General features: G+C 44.6%; 1 protein-coding gene across 1 annotated transcript; it reads right to left on the reverse strand.

Moving 5' to 3' along the window:
- Positions 1 to 325: 325 nt before the first annotated feature.
- On the reverse strand, positions 326 to 17588 carry ZNF507 (zinc finger protein 507). The gene is given in 11 exon segments (XM_032230534.1): positions 326 to 1270; positions 1273 to 1577; positions 2579 to 2713; positions 4873 to 4900; positions 4903 to 4973; positions 7279 to 7393; positions 11801 to 11906; positions 13546 to 13955; positions 13958 to 15361; positions 15364 to 15603; positions 17353 to 17588. Coding segments are annotated over 10 exon segments (2865 nt in total). The 5' UTR covers positions 15599 to 15603; positions 17353 to 17588; the 3' UTR covers positions 326 to 1214.
- Between the last annotated feature and the right edge of the window lie 2850 nt (positions 17589 to 20438).

Genomic DNA, 20438 nt, shown 5'->3' on the forward strand with positions numbered 1-20438 from the left:
AGGTGTCAGAAAGAACAGCGGAGCTCGGCTAAGAATGCACAAAACCTTGTGTTGCCTTTTACCTTCCTGAGGTGTCCCCCCCCCAAAAAAAAAGATGAGAAAGAAGGGAGAAAGGAACAAAATTAACCTTCGTTCTCATTTTGATGAAACAATCCCTCTCTCAGATTAAAAGCTGCCCAAGACTGGAAGGGACCTACTGGTAAATCCATCAGGTTGTTTTTTTAAAAAAATTGGAGTTGCAATGGTCTTTTGTATAAAGATTTTGCAATGTATTTCATGAGGGGGGGGGGGAGAGGGAAGAGATCCCTTTCATTGCACTGATTCCGAGTTGGATTATCTTGTATCTTGTGGCCCTAAAATGATGCATGTTTAAGCACACTGAAAGGAAATTCTAATAAATATCTGTTTAACCTATGTACAGGTAGAACGGAAAAAAAAAACTTGGCTAAAGAGGGCCCAATGACATACTTGCTTTTCTATCTCATCAAAGAAAAAGAATTAACTAGCCAAATATAATATATTTTACCAAGAGGCAGAACTTATTTTATGTCGCTTGATGTAGCAAAAAAGAGTTTTGCCTGGAAAACACATCGGTTGCGATAGGAAGCCTAAGAACTAACCAAGGTTTCCGTCCTCAAAAATGGCTGCTTGATGGTCACATCAAGATGGTTTTCTTTAAAACTTACCTTAAAGCAGATTTTTATGCCCTCTGGATGCATTCTAGGTAGAAAGGTTAAATCCCTTTTTTTTTTGTTAATTCCTCTATGCCACTATCGTTTGGGTCAATAATAGGCATTAAAAATAGTTCTGTGGGTAGAAGGTAACGTCCGGATTTTTTTTTTTTACTGTAAATGCAGCATTATTCGTGTCAGGGTTTCTTCAAAAGCTTGTAAAATAACTTGCTCTTTTGCGGATAAGAGAGGCTTCGGATGGAGGCAGGAAACAAAGACTTGCTGAAGAAAAGCACTTTGAGCAAATAAATATGTACACATACATACATGCTTATTCCTAAGTTCTTCGATTTAGCAAGTCTTGCAGGCAAAGCTGGAGATCTGAAGATAACTTTGTCTAGTTCAATGATATTTCCACACGGGCAATTTGGAAGACACGTGGACTTCAACTCCCAGAAACCCCTCGTCGGCATGGCTGATTGGGGAATGATGGGAGTTGAAGTCCAGACATCTTCCAAGTTGCCAAGGTGGAGAACCATTGATTTAGTTTATACTTTGAGTTGCTGCATGGTCCTTATTGAGGATGATGTTGATGATTTCCCTTCGTGTTCTTTCATATGGTCCAACAAATTCTCTTTGCTGGTGGACTCAAACCCACAGATGCAACAGCAGAAGAGCAGGACACAGTATTCTGAGCCCAGGTAGGACAGGCCTGCGGGCTTCTCTGAACCGCTTGAGGTATTGGTTGTAGAAGCTTGATCCTGATGGTGGTCAGAACTCAATATTTTGTTCGCTGTCGGCTTAGGAGAGTTTGAAAAAGACAAGCCTTCGGAGCTACTAGTGAAAGGAACGGCATCGCCTTCCAAAGTTTTGGTTACTTTCTTCCCAGTAAGCTGACCCAGTAGCCTACAAGACAAAGGGAAAAAGTTGTTCATTTTTAACTAGCTGATAACCAGGCATTGCCCGGAACAAATCCCCCTTACCAGAGGGAGCCCCTTGTTTTTTGTTTGTTTGTTTGTTGAAGAACCAACCCCCTTACCAGAGGAAACCTACCCCCCTTGTGGAGTACTGTGAAGCCGTGATCATAGCAATTCCACTGTGCTGTACAGTAGAAGTCATTTTAAGGCACAACAGGCTGTATCTTAACAGAACTTGAATCCAAAATGCACACTATCACTGTCAAAAGTACTGTGATTTGACACTATAGATATAATTCATTTCTTTTCATTTCAGCGGCCCAGGAGTTCCAGAGTTATGCTGGAACACATAGACACAGATACACACAGACACCCCAAGGGGTACCCCCTTATACATACATACATACATACATACATACATACATTCATAGAACACTCAAGAGAGGGGAAGAATATATAGACACAATACTGAAAAATGCCCTGAGTTATATTCTGCATTTCCTCAAAAGTGCTGCAACACTATCTTCAAACTGTTATTAAATATCCCCTTGTTTTTTAAAGAGAAGTTTAGAAGCTTTGCACAAGGAGAGTTGTCTCGGACAGCCAGATGGGTGGCATAAATTTCATAAATAAATAAAGAGGCTGTGATGGTGGGTGTGGGGACAAGATCATGAACTTTCAACTGGGTGGGAATCCTAGATAACTTCCAGAATTGGGATTCCACAGATGTGCCAAGATGTCTGACTTATTAAATTGGAACTTTAAGGATTGTTTTGCCTTGGACTCTGATTTAATTCTGCATGATACTTGGAATGCTGACACCAGCTATCAAAAACCATCCATTTTCATCCATCCATCCATCCATCCATCCATCCATTTTTGATTACATTTCTTCTCGCAACCCAGGGGATTAAAAGGGTGATATTCCATCGTGGTTTTGATTCGAGTCTGGTGTCACAAACCTAAACGGGGACTGCGACTCGCACACACCTGCCGCTTTGTGAAATGGCATCGTTAATAGCTTTATTCACTTGTTCATAGTTATAGTTTTCATCACTTGCATGTTTCCACATGTGAGACTTAAGGGAAGGAGGGTGGCTGCATACATATCCGCAGAGAGAACACCTGAAATAACATCAGCAGGATGCAAAAGTTATTACGAGCGTAAACACATACTACCGCAAAGCATTATTATCGGACCACTCCTCTATTTTGCATTTAAACCTGTCTTATTTGGGATTACAGTTTAAATAACATTTTAAAGAAGCTCTACAGGGCCCCTCCCCTAACTGTAATTCTGTCTCAGGGCAAATCTATAGTCCTATCTAACATGACAGATTAGCTAGTAAAATGGACTTTTAAGGATGCAGAAATTTTAAGGGGAACATCCCATGTTCTCAGGAACTGAGAATATGAATTTCAGAAGCAAGAGAAGATATCCACTGTCAAAGGCTGAATCTGGTTAAACTGGAGAAAAGTCTATTGCTGTAAGATTATTTCCCTTTTTGTGCCTTCAAATTAGATTTGTTCCTGGCCGTTCATAGGAGCGGTTTGTCCTTACCTCCTCCTTCTTAGAGTTTTGAGAGTAGGATTGGCCTAAAAATCACCCAGCAGATTAAACACCCACTAGCTCTCTCTAAACAATTATAGGTATTCTTTGATTTTCGGCCACAATTGAACCCAAATTTTCCTCTGCTAAGCAAGTCAGGTGCTAAGTGAGTTTTCCAATGTTTTACGACCTTCCTTGCCACAGCTGCTAAATGAATCACTGCGGTTGTTAAGTAACACGGTTGTTAAGTGGATCTGGCTTCCCCATTGCATTTGCTTGTCCGAAGGTCACCAAAGGTGATCACAGAACCTCAGGACACGCAACTGTCATAAAGACGAGTCAGTTGCTAAGCATGTGGATTTTGATCATGTGACCCTGGGGAGGCTACAATAATCATGTGAAAGACGGTCGTAAGTCACTGTACCCATACCAAATACCGTATTTTTCGAGTATAAGACGCAGCAGACGGAAAAGGAAAATTAAAAAAAAAAAGGTTTGGCACTCTGCAAATCTCCCAAAAACGGCCGTGTTTTGAAAATGGGCCATTCCCCCCAAAAAGGCATATAGCCTCGAGAGAAGTTGTAGAATACTTCTGGGGGGGGGGGGGGGAGAAATAAGCAAAAAATGGCCCACTTTTGCAAAAATGGGCCCATTTTTCATACAACAAACAGCATGGATAGCCTTTAGGAGCTCCACTCAAGGCATCTAAATACAAAACTACATCAACTCTTCATCTCTAAGCTTGGTTGACCTAGAATGGATCTGAATGCGTTCCAGAGCTCAGCAGACGGTGTACAGTGCATTTTCTTCATCAGTCAGTGGCTGCAGATCTCTTTAAATAAATCTGAGAGCCATGTTTAGCTGAAGAATCGTTCTTATTAGAGTTTATCCATAGCCTGAAGTTTTCTTAAATGTTTGTGTCAGGCCTGCAGCCATCTTTCCTTTTGGATCTTTGGCCTGGCACGCTTTCTATTATTCTACCATGCATTTTCTACTGTGGGAAAATGGGAGGGGGGGGGGAGAATCGTACGGAGTTAGATGCTATGCAGCCATAACAAAATTATTTCTAGAAAGCTAAGGTCATCCTTTGTCTTGGTTCCTCTGCACCTGACCGGAACTGGATGGGTGGAACTGCCAGCATGGACGTTTTCTTAAATATTTGTATCAGGCCTGCAGCCATTTTTTTTTTGGATCTTTGGCCTGCCACACTTCTATTATTCTACTATGCATTTTCTATTGCGGGAAAATGGGAGGAGGGATTGAAGGAGTGAGATGTGATGTAGCCATAACAACATTCTTTCTAGAAAGCAAAGGTCATGCTTTGTCTTTGCACCTCTGCACCTGAACAGAACTGGATGGGTGGAACTGCCAGAATGGCAGTGGGAGATTGGACTACGTGATGGACTTGTGGGTGTGGGGGCAAGATCTTGAACTTTCAAATGGGTGGGGAAAACTGGGAAGCTTTCAGATCCGGGTTTTCCCAGTTGTGCCAACGTGGCTCTCTTAATAAATTGGAACTTTGAGCAATACTTTGCCTTGGACTCTGATTTACTTTTGGATTACTATTTACTTACTATTTGGAACCCTGACAGTTTGTGTTGCTGACGGCAACACAAAGACTAAAAAGGTAAGACAAACCAAGCAATAAGAACAGATCCAAAAAACCTTGAGAATTGTAACCCTGTTGTTTAGCCACAGAACAAGATTGTCTCGGTATGAGCTATTTGTTACCTACTTGAACTGCTCCATTAACTGCACTGCCTGTGCTCTTGTGGGTGGCGTCTATGACACTTCAAGCTATTCATACTTGTGGTGGCGAAGTCACAGACGCGGCATCTGAACAAAAGCAAAGAAAGGATTGATTCCAGCAGCCTTGCATCCCCTTGGCATTTTTTTTTAATGAAAAAGGTTTTTATTTTCCATTTTTTCATTTTCATACACTCACATATATACTGTGCATAGCCGGAGCCATACAACATTAAACAATAATCACAGCAATTCCTCTTGTCAACAATACCCCAAAAATAGAAACCCAATATCTTTCACTCTCCGAACATCTCTTTCTTCCACCCCCTCCAACTTTCCATCTTCCCTCCATCATCCCCCTCTACCCTACTTCCCCTCCCCCTCTACCACTCTCTCTTCCAATCCACTCCCTCCCTTCCTTCTCACCCTCCCTCCCATCCTCTCTCCCACCCTCTCTACCCATCTTTCTTCTATCCCACTCCTCCTCCCTTGGTGTATTTCCACTATATGTCAATGTACTTAACTTATCCTATTTTACAGAGAAATTAAAGAAAAACAGTATACATGTGAAGTCACATTACATTGAAATCTAAACATTGTATCTAACCTAGTATATATCCCTCCCTCCCCCCACCCTCCCCCCAAACCCCACCTCCCTCCCCCCCGACTTCCCAGAGCCCGTACACGGTATAGATTTTTAACAAACACAGTCTAAAATATATTGAGAAAAAAGAAATTAAAAAGGGTTAATAACATCTCTACATTGATCTTAGCTTCTTCTTGCTAACTTTGAACAGTTTAAATCATTCCTGATCTTAAGCATAGGCTATCTGGAATTTCTTAGTCCCATATTGTTTTGTATAGTCAATCCATTTTTTCCAGTCTCGTTTATATCTCTCATTTGAATGCATCCCCTTGGCATTTTAATGCCCCAAAGTTAAAAAAAAATCTTTTGGAAAATTAGCAGTGCTTCTAGGCTTGATCACTTGCAATCCAGCAGTCAAACACGACCTTCCTTTAGTTCCAAACTCACTTTCTGCAGGGATAGAAAGGAAATTCTGGTTGGGGAATTCAGGAAGTGACCGTCGGCAAAAGGCTGGTCAAGTTTATTAAGAGAAGGCTGCCATGAAGATTGCAAAATCACAAATCAAAAACCCGTTCTTTGCTATTCAAGCAAGGAAGCAGAGGGACAGATGGCTGCCAAAGTCTGGAAACCCACAGCCTTTGCAAAAATGATTGCTAAATTGTTTAATAGGACAGGATGGAAATATAGGGACCGTAGCCCTACAACGGAATTTAACAATTAAATTAAAAAGCAGATTTAGATCTATTTCTATTTCAACCCTTGCATTCCTTTAGAATGCAATCTCCAAAATGTTCCTCAGAGGTTGTTCTGACTAGGCTTCCCAAGATCATGAAGCAGACTCCTCGTCCTGATGAAACCTCTTTTATTTAGGTTAAAGGGAATTCCTCTCCAGCAAAGCCCCGGCCAACAGTTTTCAAGAGATTTCACAACTACAGACCTTTATCAGGCTTGGAGAGCTGCCAGGCTGATATCTTCCAAATGCCACGCTGTAGCAGCAACTACTTGGCAAGAAGTCAGGAACAGAACTTCACCCTAATGAGTTAAACTAATTGTCTCCTGCAAACTCCCTCCCCTTTCGCTCCTCTTTATTCCCTATGGGAAGGGCCATTCACCATCCACCTGTGCCTTTACTCGTGAATCGGCCTTTGTTCCTTAACTGTTCCCTTCTGCTGGCAGCTCTGCACGTGCGCAGATTAGGTACAGGCTCCAGCTGTTCTTCTGCCCCATTGATCTCCGACTCCAAAGGCAGCTGATGTTGGACGGCCCCCTCCTGGTCCCATTTCCACTTCCAAAGCAGAGCACTGGTCAGAACCTTCCCCCGACTCCAGGACTGGCCCATATACCTCCCCAACCTCCTCACTGTCTGAGTCTGCCACTAGCTCCGCTGGCTGCTGGCAGGCCACAATAGAAGTGACTTTGGCTTGACAAAACTCAGCTGACTGCTGTCAAGCTCTCTCTGAATGTTTTAAATGGAATATTCTAAATGTTCATGTGTATTTTGCAAGTGGGGTCTCTAAAAAACTGGGCTTAACCCACTTGCTTTAACAAGTTAGTGGGTAAAATTTAGGTTTGAATTCTGCCAATGAAAACAGATTACATCTATGGCAAGCAGATGCGTAGGAAACAGTGCGTAGAAGGCTGGGGGATTCTAAGCATGTTGCGAGAACAAATCCCCCATCATTTATGCCCTTCTCCAAAATCAGAATATTCCAAATTGCCCGCCGGTTGCTGCTGCAAGGGAACCATTAAGAAACGAACGAAACAAAACCGGCTTAAATTCCTGGGTATAAAAATAGAGATTATCTTCACCTGTATGGCTTATCCGAATTGTGAATCCGTCTGTGATTCCTCACTCCAACATACGTTGTGCTTGTGTAATCGCAAATGTCGCAACGGTAAAGTTTCTGGACCGAAATCTTCTCCCCTGTAATAACAACATCAGAAAATATTTGTTCTCCTTCGGCACTGGTTTCTACCAGGCCCAATTAGATGCTTGTGAGACCCCTCTAAGCTGCAAATGAAACACAGGAAAGGACACAATGCATCTAATTGTCAGGTTTCCGAAAGATGCCCTAATTGATTCTTGAGCCTCAGGCCAAGTTTCAAAAGAAAACCAGTTATTATTAGGAGCACCACTTTGGCAATACCCTACTGTAGTCAGCTCTGAGCCTCATTTGAATTATAGCTGAACTTTACCCCTGGTTCCTTCCCTCCCCTCAGTCTGTGTCATAAATCACATTCTCCAATGAAGTGCACCTCTCACAAGCCTGCTGTAGTAATCTGAGATCCGACTCTAGCCGAAGGTATGCATGGAATGCAATCGGGGGATTTCCTCACCATGGCAACTTTATGAGTTGACAATAATCCTCTGACAGTGGAAGATATGCTGAGCCATGCTGATGGCCACCTACTCTTTATTAAATTATATGATGCCTATCTTGCTATCGAGAGGAACTCTGGGTGACCTTGATGACCTTATCCTCTTCACCCTTTCCAGCCATGTAGATTGGCAGGTCTCATACCACAACTTTTAAGGGATGCTGCCTTTCAATGAGCCATAGTGGTGCAGTGGTTAGAGTGCAGTACTACGGGCTACTTCTGCTGCCTGCCAGCTGCCTGCAATTTGGTGGTTAGAATCTCACCAGGCTCAAGGTTGACTCAGCCTTCCATCCTTCCGAGGTGGGTAAAATGAGGACCCAGATTGTTGGGGGCAAGAGGCTGGCTCTGTAAACCGCTTAGAGAGGGATGTAAAAGCACTGCGAAGTGGTATATAAGCCTAAGTGCTGTTGCTGTTGTCTTGAATCACCTGCTCTTCATCCTTCAGTGGTTCAAAGCCCTTTCCTGAGTTGTTTCTAGAACCCAATACCTGATATATTGCTTTAATTGATTGTAAAACATACTCTCCTATTTGCATCTTTTGCATTATTTTCAATAAAAATTGCCAATTCACTCGATCAAAAGTTTTCTCGGCATCTAAGAATATAAGTGCTGCGGGGTTTGATGATTCTTTCCCAAGTATTCCAGTATGTTAACAATTTGTCTTACATTACTTCTCATCTGTCTCTTGTATAAAACCGGTTTGATCATTATGAATCAATTGTTGAACAACCAACATTAACCTATTGCTATATTTTTGTAAAAGTTATAATCTATTAAGTAATGATATAGGTCTGTAATTTTTTGGTTAACTAAGATCTTCTTTAGGTATCAGGGATATGAAAGCTGTCTTCCAAGATGGGGGTACCTTCCCTTCCATTTGGATTTTATTAAATAATTCCTTAAGGGTTCTCATTTCTAATGTAAATACCAATACCATCCCTGTATTGCTGCGATCAAAACTGGATACTTCTTGCTCTGCCATTTGTGCAATGGTCACCCTCTGTGTAATCGGAGGGTAGGATGTATTGATGAATTATACAAACCCTGCTCCCCCCCCCATCTGCACTATTCAGGTGACACCGAGGCGCAGATTAAACCTCAATGTGGCCTCAATGACCCTCAGAGAGAGTGCTAATGATCGGAGGACTGCAAGGAATATAAATCCTTCCATTCTCCAGCAGTCAGTCTGAACGGAAGCAGCTTCATGGATGAGGAGCGAAACACCTTCAAGAGAAAAACGAAGTCCAGATGCTCTTTGAGAAAGCGCCTTTGGGAGAAGAAAGTCTTAAGACCTGGCACATGACGTATCATTGACTGGAGATGACCAGGCTAAGCCAGAGGATGGGATCAAACATGTAATCAGTTTGGAGTCGCTGTGCTCCCATAACAGACCTAAGTCCAGCCCCCTCTCCCTTGAATCCCGTTGACTCCTATCTAGTGTCAATTTGCCTGGACCGTTAATAGATCAGATTCTTGCATACAGGTATGATGTAATTAACGCGAAGTGCTTTGACCTAAACTCCTACTTCTGTGCCTGACATTGATGTCTGTAGTCACTACACCTAATATTGTACACGACAAAACTCTCAGATTAAATTTGTTAATCTGGCAAAGCACTACACTCCCATTCCATTTTAGCCAACACAGTTCTAGGCTGCAGAAACAGAGGGATGGAATCAAGATCACGTGAAGTGTTAATACCACTTTATAATGCCTTGGTAAGGCCACACATGGAATACGGCATCCAGTTCCGGTCTCCATGATGTAAAAAAAGATGTTGAGACTTTAAAAAGAGTGCAGAGAAGAGCAACAAAGATGATGAGGGGACTGGAGGCTAAAACATATAAAGAACTTCATCTTGGTATGTCGAGTCTGATTGCAAAGAAGGACTAGGGTTGGCATGATAGCAGTCTTCCAATATCTCAGGGGCTGCCCCAAAAAAGAGGCAGTCCAGCTATTCTCCAAGGCACCTGAGGGCAGGACAAGAAGCAATGGATGGAAACTAATCCAGGAGAGAAGCAACTTAGAACTAAGTGAGAACAATTAACCAGTGGAACAACTTGCTCCCAGATGTTGTGGATGCTCTAACACTGGAAGTTTTAAAGAAGATGTTGGAGAACCATTTGTCTGAAGTGGTGTAGGGTTTCCTGCCTAAGCAGGGGGTTGGACTAGAAGATCTCCAAGGTCCCTTCCAATCCTGTTATTCTATTCCATTCTATTTTATTCTATTCAGAGCCAAGGTGGCGCAGTGGTTAAATGCAGCACTGCAGGCTACTTCAGCTGACTGCAGTTCTGCAGTTCGGCTGTTCAAATCTCACCGGCTCAGGGTTGACTCAGCCTTCCATCCTTCCGAGGTGGGTAAAATGAGGACCCGGATTGTTGGGGGCAATATGCTGACTCTGTAAACCGCTTAGAGAGGGCTGAAAGCCTTTTGAAGCGGTATATAAGTCTAACTGCTATTGCTATTCTATTTTTACCCTTTGATTGAGCTAGTGGGTTTGGTACCTGCTTTATAATGCATACATGTTTTGGAAGGGAAATAAGATACCACAATCTCGGTTTAGCTGCGGGTCTTTTTCTACAGCGACCCCATGTTTCCTTCCCTCCAATTCTAGGCACTGGGGATCCCGTTAATGTTTATAAGTGCCACTGTGATGCACAGAAACCCTGATGATTTTCTAGGCAGGGAAAGGATCTTCCTGCTCAAGCAATTGACATGCAAGCAGATGCTGTGCTTTATATATCTATGTATATATGGAGGCAGCATCTGTTTGACAAGAGGGTTTCCTTCCTGCAATTGCCTCTTAATTTGATTGCAAAGGGCTTCTAAAATGATTTGGGAAGCAAGCATTCTCGTTTAATGAATGCCATTAAAAAGGAAATGGTGTTAAGTGAAGGCAGGCTCGGGACACAAGGTTTTCAAATTAAAAAGGTACTTTAGGATACTAGACCAGGCAGGAAACCCCCACCCCCTTTTAAAGCAATGAGCAATCAAGAAAAAATGCAGACAAACACTAATCTCTGCATCCAGATGAAAGAATAAGAAAAAGGACCTCCCACCTCAAATAAAGGTAAAGGTTCCCCTCGCACATATGTGCTAGTCGTTTCCAACTCCAGGGGGCGGTGCTCATCTCCATTTCAAAGCGGAAGAGCCAGCTCTGTCCAAAGATGTCTCTGTGGTCATGTGGCCGGCATGACTAAATGCTGAAGGTGCATGGAAAGCTGTTCCCTTCCCACCAAAAGTTGTCCCTATTTTTCTACTTGCATTTTTACATGTTTTCGAACTGCTAGGGTGGCAGAAGCTGGGACAAGTAACGGGAGCTCACTCCGTTATATGGCACTAGGGATTCGAATCGCCGAACTGCCAACCTTTCTGATCGACAAGCTCAGTGTCTTAGCCACTGAGCCACCCTCAAATAATCCATCATTATTCAGTGACGAAAGGCCTTAAATGAGGATAGCTGAGAAACATTCCCCACTCTCAATTCTCCAAGGAATCCCCAAGATATGAAGATTCTATTTGCAACTGGGGGAATTAAAGCAGTGTTTTTCAACCTTGGCAACTTGAAGATGTCCGGACTTCAACTCCCAGAATTCCCCAGCCAGCACATGCTGGGAGTTGAAGTCCACCAGTCTTATAAGTGGCCATGTTTGCACTTTAGACCAATGTTTCTCAAACTCAGAAAGACTTGTGGGATTCTGGGAGTTGAAGTCCACAGCTCTTAACCAAGTCACTGAGACGGAGAGACACTGCTCTAGCTCTACCAAGGTATAACTCCTGCAACTGCAGGTCAGCAAAGCCAAATAGATGAGTAGTGTAGCATTTTTGGAGGGCGCCAGGTGAGAGAGAAGGAGCATCCTGTCCTTTCTCCCAGTCACTCAGGTTGAGAGCCACGGTGCACAAGGGGAACCCAATCCAACCCACAAAACTAGCCAACGAGATAGACAGTACCAACTCTTTCATCTGCTTCGCTGCAAGCCATTAAGCTGTCAAACGCTGGGGCTGCATACGTATCTGGGAGACAGTGCTGCTCTCTTTCGTGACTGCGCAGCTGACTCTGGAACAAAAACAGTCGTTTAAACGTTAAAACGATGTTGTTAATCTCTAACCCCAAACTCAGTTGAGCATTCTTTTGTTTGGGAAGCGAGCATTCTCGTTTAATGAACGCCATTAAAAAGGAAATGGTGTTAAGTGAAGACAGGCTCCTGACACGAGGTTTTCAAATAAAAAGAAGGTACTTTAAGATACTAGACCAGGCAGGAAAAAACCCCCCCCCCCTTTTAAAGCAATGAGCAATCAAGAAAAAATGCAGACAAACACTAATCTCTGCATCCAGATGAAGGAATAAGAAAAAGGACCTCCCAACTCAAATAAAGGCTTAAGCATTAATGACAAGTGGATGGACTAACAACATCCGTGCAGGACTCAAAGCCACCATTTAACAGCGGTTTGATAACTAAACCCATGTGGGTTGGATGCCTCCATCTTGCTAGATTGTCAGTCCTGGTTTGAAAGTCGAAACAGCTTAGTTCACACAGCACGAGGTGCCAATGTGTAAACTCGGTCAGTACCTAATCCCAATGAAGAGATTGTGAGGGGGCTTCAGATCTATAAGCCGGCCTTTCTTTTTGGATTTCAGGCCTGCCACACTTCCTACCGTGGGAAAATGGGAGAGGGGATTATATGGAGTTGGGTGATGTGTAGCCATAACAACATTCTTTCTCAGAAAATCAAGGTCGCTTTTGTCCCTGCACCTGGGCAGACGTGGATGGGAGGAATCTGTCTTCGTGGCAGTGAAGGACTGGACCATGTGGTGGGACTGTGGGTGTTGAACTTTCACTTGGGTGGGGAAAACGTGGAAGCTTTCAGATTCGGGTTTTCCCAGATGTGCCAACATGGCATCTCTAATAAAGTGGAACTTTGAGGAAACTCAGCATCGAGTTTTATTTCGCTGGGGTGTTTTTTGGAACCCTGACAGGGAAAGTTATTGCATATATAAGATGAGTTAGGGGAAATCCTATGAGATAATTTTCAATCTAAAGCAGTGTTTTTCAAACTTGGCAACTTTTAAGCTATGCGGATTTCATATCCCAGAAGTCCCCAACCAACATGCCAGATTTCAGCCTGGCATGTTGACTTGGCAAGGACTCTCGGAGAGTCACGAACCAATTAAGCAAACTAATTGTCTCCTGCAAACTCCACTCCCCTTTCGCTCCTCTTTTATTCCTTCTGGGGACGCTCATCATCCACCTGTGGCCTTACTCCCAAGTCGATCCCTGTCCTTTAGGTATTCCCTTTGTCTGGCAACTCTGCGCATGCGCACACTGGGAACGGGCTCCAGCTGTTCCTCTGCCTCACTGATGTCTGACTCCGAAGGCAGCTGATAATTGTCAGACGGCCCTGGCCCCCTCTCTGCCTCCGACCAGAGCCCTCATCAGAGCGTTCCCCAGACTCCAGGATTGACTCATTTTCCTCCCCAACCTCCTCACTGTCCGAATCTGCTGCCAGCTCTGTTGACCGCTGGAGGGCCACAATAGTCCCCACAAGCAGGACCACAATCAAAAAGCACAGCGGTGGGTTGTATAAAACGAGGAGAGGAAACCAACTTGACCCCCACTAATTCACATCAATTCTAAGCACCCAAGCTGGCTGTTTAGGCCGGGCGTTTAATTAATGCAAAGTGTAGCTTTGTTCACCTTGTAATGAAAGGATTCCTCACACTGCTTACACTGGTACATTCGGGTTTTGCAGTGGTTGATCATGTGACTTTCTAAATCCTTGCTGTGGTCGGCGACGTGCTCACAAATCGGACACTGATAAGGCTGCCTCTGCCGATGTACCCGCAAATGCTGTTTGATGTACCCTTTGTTGCCGCTGCTGTAGTGGCATAAGCGACACCGGAAGGGCCGCTCCGCGTCGGGGATGTATTCCACCAGACTGCTCCCCAACACGCCAGCATCCCCCGACGGTTGGCACTGGACGTTATCTTGCAACTCCTTCAAAATGTCGTCATCGGAGGCATTTTGGTCTGTCCTCTCTTTCAATTTCTCAATCACGGTCAGCAGCGACATGCTGATGCCCATTTTAATGGGGACTTCAGAGAGCTCGGTTTATCTTTCTGCAATTCCACCAAAGCCCGTTCCTCTTGGTGCAGGCTACTCAATTCCTCCGTCTTCAGGGAGGCGATACGTTTAGAATGGCCTAATAGCCGCCTTCGGGAGGCCTCTGCCCAGCCTCCGAATAAAGGATTTACGTCGGCGAAAGCCCGGAAGCTGGATCGGGCAAGCTCCGCGGCTCGGATTGGCATAGTAACCAGGGCTTCGGCGGCTAGCGAGTGCAGCCTCAAAGACTCCGAATTGGTTCTCCTCCGGGCAGGGGGAGCATTTTCGTCAGCTGTTTTAGCCCGGCTGGGATTCATGTTCTCTTCGGCCTTTTCCGTGCTGCTCCACCCAATGATAACTTCTTCAATTTCAATTGAATTCTTATCCATGTGATAAACGTCGTCCGACGCATCCCGTCCAGCCGGAGGGTGTTCAGGGCCGGCGTCCACAGAATAATGCAAGACGCTATCCATGACTTCATTCTGCAAGGCAGGCTCTTCGGCGCTGGGTAGGCGCTCCACAATGACGTTAACGTGGCCCTTTTTGTTCGGGCTGCAGTGGATGATTTTCTGGGCCGAAGAAAGCAAGCTGTCAGCCCCCAAATGATCTGGGTCAAGGTCTTCATGCGACGACGGGCTCTCCTCGAACAATCGGTCTGCAGGGGAAAGAGCAGCCGGCTGACTGAGGGCCGATTCTTCTTTGACCGGCTCTTCCGTTTTGAAAGCCATCGGCTCAGGGCTGCAAATGCGAAGTTGTACAGGCGAGTTGTTGCAGAGTCCCGCTTCGTTATTGTCTAGGGACAGGACGACCGTATCCAATATGGCGGAATCCGACAAGGCGGCTTGCTTTTTTTCTTCCTCGAATATGGGATACGAGCAGTTCACCTCGCCTGCGTGCTTCCAAGCGTGCGTCTTCAACATTCGCTGTTGCCCGCACGTATAGCTGCAAATCAAGCAACGGTACATGCCGTATTGCTCGTAGGTGTACCACTTCCGCCTCCCCTTCTCAGGCACTTGGGGAGGAGGCTGCATCTCGTGATCGGTGCCGATGATGACTTTTTCTACCGGCCCGGGCAAAGCGGTAGCGGACACGTCAACGCCATGCTCTTCCTTCAAGAGGGCGTGGATTTTGCTGCTGTTCTCCGGGTGACTTCGAATGTGGCTCTCAAAATCTTCGACGCTCCGGGTGGTGAAACTGCAGACCGAGCACATGAGCATGACCTCGTTCTGCTGGCCGTGTTGCTTCATGTGCTCCTGTAAGAGGGGGAGAGAGGGCGACACGGATTTGCAGAGGCTGCACTCGTAGCAGAGGACTTTCCGTTTGCTCTGAGGAGGATCGTCCATCGTGTAATAGTCTTCTATATTGATGGTGCCCAGAGCGGGCAGTTCCAGGGCTTTGGATGGGACCTCGGAAGGCCGGTGGTGTCGGGGTACAAGCGTTTCTTCCCGATTAAAACACATTTCTGCGACTTTTCACTCTCGACAATTTTGCTGAGCTTTTGGATGACCTGGATGAGGGGATCGGGTTTACACTTCAGCGAGTCGTCGGCATTGTCTGCCGATGAGCTTACGATGGCTTCGGAAATCAGGACGGCTTCCTGTTCCCTCAGATTTGAGATTAGGGCAATGATGTTACTGCCTTCTTCCATAATACCTAAAATGGAAATAAACAAACAACAAAAAAAATAAATTCATGCTTTGCAGTGGGTGAAATCCAAAATTTTTCCCTACCTGTTTGGTGGGCGTGGCTTGGTGGGCAGGGCCAGCCAGCTAAGCCGCGACTCCCAGGCTTACCTGGCAGACAGATCAGGGACGCAGTGCTTCAGGCAGGCAAACTGCAGAGCAGAGACTGGGCGGGGCGGGGCGAATGAATGGTGACCGGTTCGGGGGCAGGGCCAGCCAGCAGTTATTACCGGTTCAGCGACCCACGCCAAATGTCCGCTACTGGATCTCCCAAACCGGTCTGAACCAGCAGGATTTGCTTGGGGTACAGATGGAAACCTCCATTTGTAAAGTATGGAGAAAAAAAAAGATTTATATTTTTGGGCTGTCTTTTTAATTCTACCGGCTATAATAGTACTATATTGCCAAATGTATTCGCTCACCCATCCACATAATCAGAAGCAGTTGTGAGCGAATACTTTTGGCAATATAGTGTATATGAGGGGGGGGAGGGGCTAACCCCAAGTCCATGGATCGGCACTGGGCCGCGGCATCCCAGAAACTGGGCCGCGCAAACAAGCGAAGCCCCATCTGTGGACTACAGGCAGCATGCAAAACCACGCCGCTTCTGGTCCATGGAAAAACCTCTCTCCTTGGAACTGGTCCCTGGTGCCCAAAAGGTTGGGGGCCACTGATATATGAAATGGTCTGTTTCATCATCAGTAATCTGAAGTATGTGCAATTAACTACAAGAACAGGATGCTTCTTTAATTAAGAAAGGATCTTTCACGTGTGATCCTGGAGAAGGCTCCTGTGTATTCTTTGGACAGTGGAGAGACTAACAAGCAAGTGTTCTGACCGAGGCTTCCCAAGAGCACGAAACAAACTCCTTGTCCTGACAAAAACCCTTTCATTAATTTACTGTGGATTCTGCTCATTCACATCCAGCAAAGTCTTTCAAGGGAGGATTTACAGTCACAGACCTTATCTGGCTTGGAGAACTGCCAGGCCGATATCTCCAAAACTTGGCAAGAAGTCTCTGAGAGTCACGAACCAATTAAATGAACTAATTGTCTCCTGCAAACTCCACTCCCCTTTCGCTCCTCTTTTATTTCCTCTGGGAGGGGCCATTCATAGTCCACTTGTAGCTTTACTCCAAGTCGACCCCTGTTCTTTAGCTGTTCCCTTCATCTGGCAATTCTGTGCATGTGCACAATGGGAACAGGCTCCAGCTATTCCTCTGCCTCACTGATGTCCGACTCTGAAGGCAGCTGAGAACTGGCATACGGCTCTGCCCCCCCCCCCTCTGCCTCCGACACAGAGCCCTCATCAGAGCCTTCCCCAGACTCCAGGACTGGCCCACGTTCCTCCCCAACCTCCTCACTGTCCGAATCTGCTGCCAGCTCTGCTGGCAGGCCACAACAGCAAGTACCGGAGCTCATAACCCTAGACATTATCACTAGCAGGCAAAATCACAAAGCTGCATCTCGCTTTTGGCCATGCCATGTGATGGAATTCACTAGAGACAGCAATTGCGTTTGGAAGAGTTAGCAGTAAAAGGAAATTGGGCCACCAAAGAACACGGTGGCTGGACACTGGGTAATAACTGACACCAACCAGAGCACAGAAAAATTCAAAGAAGTAGTGCCAGATGCAAAGATGTGGAGAGACCTGGCTCCAAGAATCACCAGGAGTTGGACATGATGAATGGACATCAGCATCTTTCACATGATGGACTTACCAGGTTCTTTCCAGTCTAACAGATGGTTTAAGAGGGAAGGGGTTCGGGGACAATTTTTCTCCTTGCCAGCTCCAGCACTCTTCTTAGCTGCTCTTCTGCTCTATTCTTACAGGTGATTATTGCTGAGGTTCCCATGTGCCAGTGCACAGCATCGCTCATTGGAACAACTGTTGGTGGAGCCCTTGCATCTTCCTTGTGAATTCTCTCCTCATGCTAAAACATTCATGGCAGCAATCTGGGACAAAGATATAGTTGGTTAAGTATCTCTTTAGAGTAGAAGAAAGAAATCCATCTTTTCTACAGCATCGTGCAACATTATTTTAGTTTAGAAATAAAAATGTTATCTATTAAAGACTGCCGAGTGTATAATCTTGGATCTTGGAGTCCTAGTGGACAACCATTTAAATAGGAGCCAGCCATGTGCAGCAGCTGCCAAAAAAGCCAACACAGTTCTAGGCTGCATCAACAGAGGGATAGAATCAAGATCACGTGAAGTGTTAATACCACTTTATAATGCCTTAGTAAGGCCACACTTGGAATACTGCATCTAGTTTTGGTCACCACGATGTAGAAAAGATGTGGAGACTCTAGAAAGAGTGCAGAGAAGAGCAACAAAGAGGATTAGGGGACTGGAGGCTAAAATGGTTGCAGGAACTGGGTATGTTTAGTTTAATGAAAAGAAAGACGAGGGGAGACATCATTAGCAGTGTTCCAGTATCTCAGGGGCTGCCACAAAGAAGAGGGGGTCAACCTATTCTCCAAAGCACCTGAGGTCAGGACAAGAAGCAATGGGTGGAAACTAATCAAGGAGAGAAGTAACTTAGGAGACATTCCTGACAGTGAGAACAATTAATCAGTGTCTGATCAGTGCCTCCAGAAGTTGTAAATGCTCCAACACTGGACATTTTCAAGAAGATGTTGGATAACCATCTGTCTGAAGTGGTGTAGGATTTCCTGCCTAAGCAGTGGGTTGGACTAGAAGACCTCCAAGGTTCCTTCCAACTCTGTTTTCTATTCTATTCTGTTCTGCCTATTATTAAATTAATTTTCAAATCACTCTTGATTCTTGGCAATGGTCTGGATGAGACCCTGCCTCAATGCTGGCAACGTTTTCAGAGGTGGCTTTGACAGTTAGTCATCCCTTCCAAAAGCTGAGAGTGACTGGCCCAAGGTCATCCAGGCGGCTTTGAGCCTAAAGCAGAACTAGGAATGTATCCTGGTTTGGGCGCTTTTAACTACCACACCAAACTGGTTCACAAAGCCATTCCTTTCATAATTCAGGACAAATGACCTTCAGGGCCTTCAACCATGATAGAAAGCTTTGCACACCAAAACTGAGCATCTTTTTTTTTCTTTGAACAGAACTTTTTTATTTTCTTTAAAAAAAAACACAAATATGTCATCATTTGTCAATCTTAAGACATTGAAGTACAATTTTTTTGTGTTGTGTGTACCCCTCCCTCCCTCCACCCCCCCACCCCCCCTCCTCCTTCCCCCCCCCCGACTTCCCAGAACCCGTACACGGTATGGATTTTTAACTAACACAGTCTAAAATCTATTGAGAAAAAAGAAATAAAGAAATTAATGACATTCTAGATTGACCTTAGCTTCTTCTTACTGAACTGACTTTTAACAGTTTAAATCATTTCTGATCTTAAGCATAGGCTAACTGGAATTCTTAGTCCCGTATTATTTTGTATATAGTCAATCCATTTTTCCAGTCTCGTTTATATATCTCATTTGAATGATCTTTGAGATATGCCGATATTTTAGCCATTTCAGCTAAGTTTGTTACTTTCAATGTCCATTCTTGGATTGTAGGCAAGTCTTCCTTCTTCCAATATTGCGCCACCAACAGTCTTGCTGCAGTTATCAGGTGCAGAATCAAATTGGTCTCTACCACTGTAAAGTCAGTACATATACCTAGTAAATAACTGAGGACTAAACTTTATCCTTCTTTTAAAAACATTTGCATGACCCACCATATTTTTATCCAAAATGCCTTAACCTTTGGCAGGTCCACCATATATGATAATATGTAGCATCGAGAGACCACACCTCCAACATTTAGGCTGTACATTCGGATACATAGAAGCCAGCTTTTTAGGATCTAAATGCCATCTATAGAACATCTTGTAAAAATTTCTCTCAGATTTTGAGCTTGTGTAAATTTCACATTCTTACCCAGATTCTTTCCCATGTATCCAACATTATTGGTTCCTCAATATTTTGAGCCCATTTTATCATACAAGCATCTTGAATTAGCTTGGAAAGCAATCAGTAAGCAACAAGCTGTTTAAACAATATCCGTATCCATGCCATCATTCTTGGGCAACTGCAATTGATAAAGATTTTCTTCTAGCTTAGAGAGGTAGCGTAACACACGATGGTTGATATATTGGAGCAGGGAGATCTAGATTTGAGTTCACTTTCAATCAAATAGTCACTAGGGCAAGGGTCGGCAACCCACAGCTCTGGAGCCGCATGTGGCTCTTTCATCCCACTGCTGTGGCTCCACAATCGACAGGGCTCTTGGTTAGGATAGGTAGGGGGAAAAGGACGCCATGCTAGGAGGAGACTCTATGGTGGGGGAACCAGACTTCCAGTCGGCTCCAGAATTTGTGGCTCTTTGTGTGTTTAAGGTTGCCGACCCTGCACTAGGGAACTGTGGAAGTCACTTCTCTCAGGCCCGCTTATCTCTCAGGAAAACAGATAGGGAGAATACTGTGTCTATTGCCTTGAGCTACTAAATGCAAGGCAGAACATAGATCAAATCAAAACATTTGATCAATCTAATGAAAGTTTCTAGTAATACTGCACTCAAACACGTTAGATGGGTTGGGATTTGGCAGCGATGACTTCCTATGTTAGAAAAAAATAAATAAAAGTCTGGACAACACAGTGGAGAATCCCAGGTTTCCAATTCCTTCATTGACATTTTATAGCTCGAGATACCTAAATCTAACTAGCTTACACTCATTCAGACTAGCCTTTTAGATATGACAACTCAATTTGAGGCTAAATGGTGGGATAATTTACAGGATTTTAAAATCAGTGCGTTGCCTTCAAGGCAGAAGAGGACAGGG

The sequence above is a fragment of the Thamnophis elegans genome, chromosome 14 (assembly GCF_009769535.1).
Source record: "Thamnophis elegans isolate rThaEle1 chromosome 14, rThaEle1.pri, whole genome shotgun sequence".
NCBI classification, from domain to species: Eukaryota; Metazoa; Chordata; class Lepidosauria; order Squamata; family Colubridae; genus Thamnophis; species Thamnophis elegans.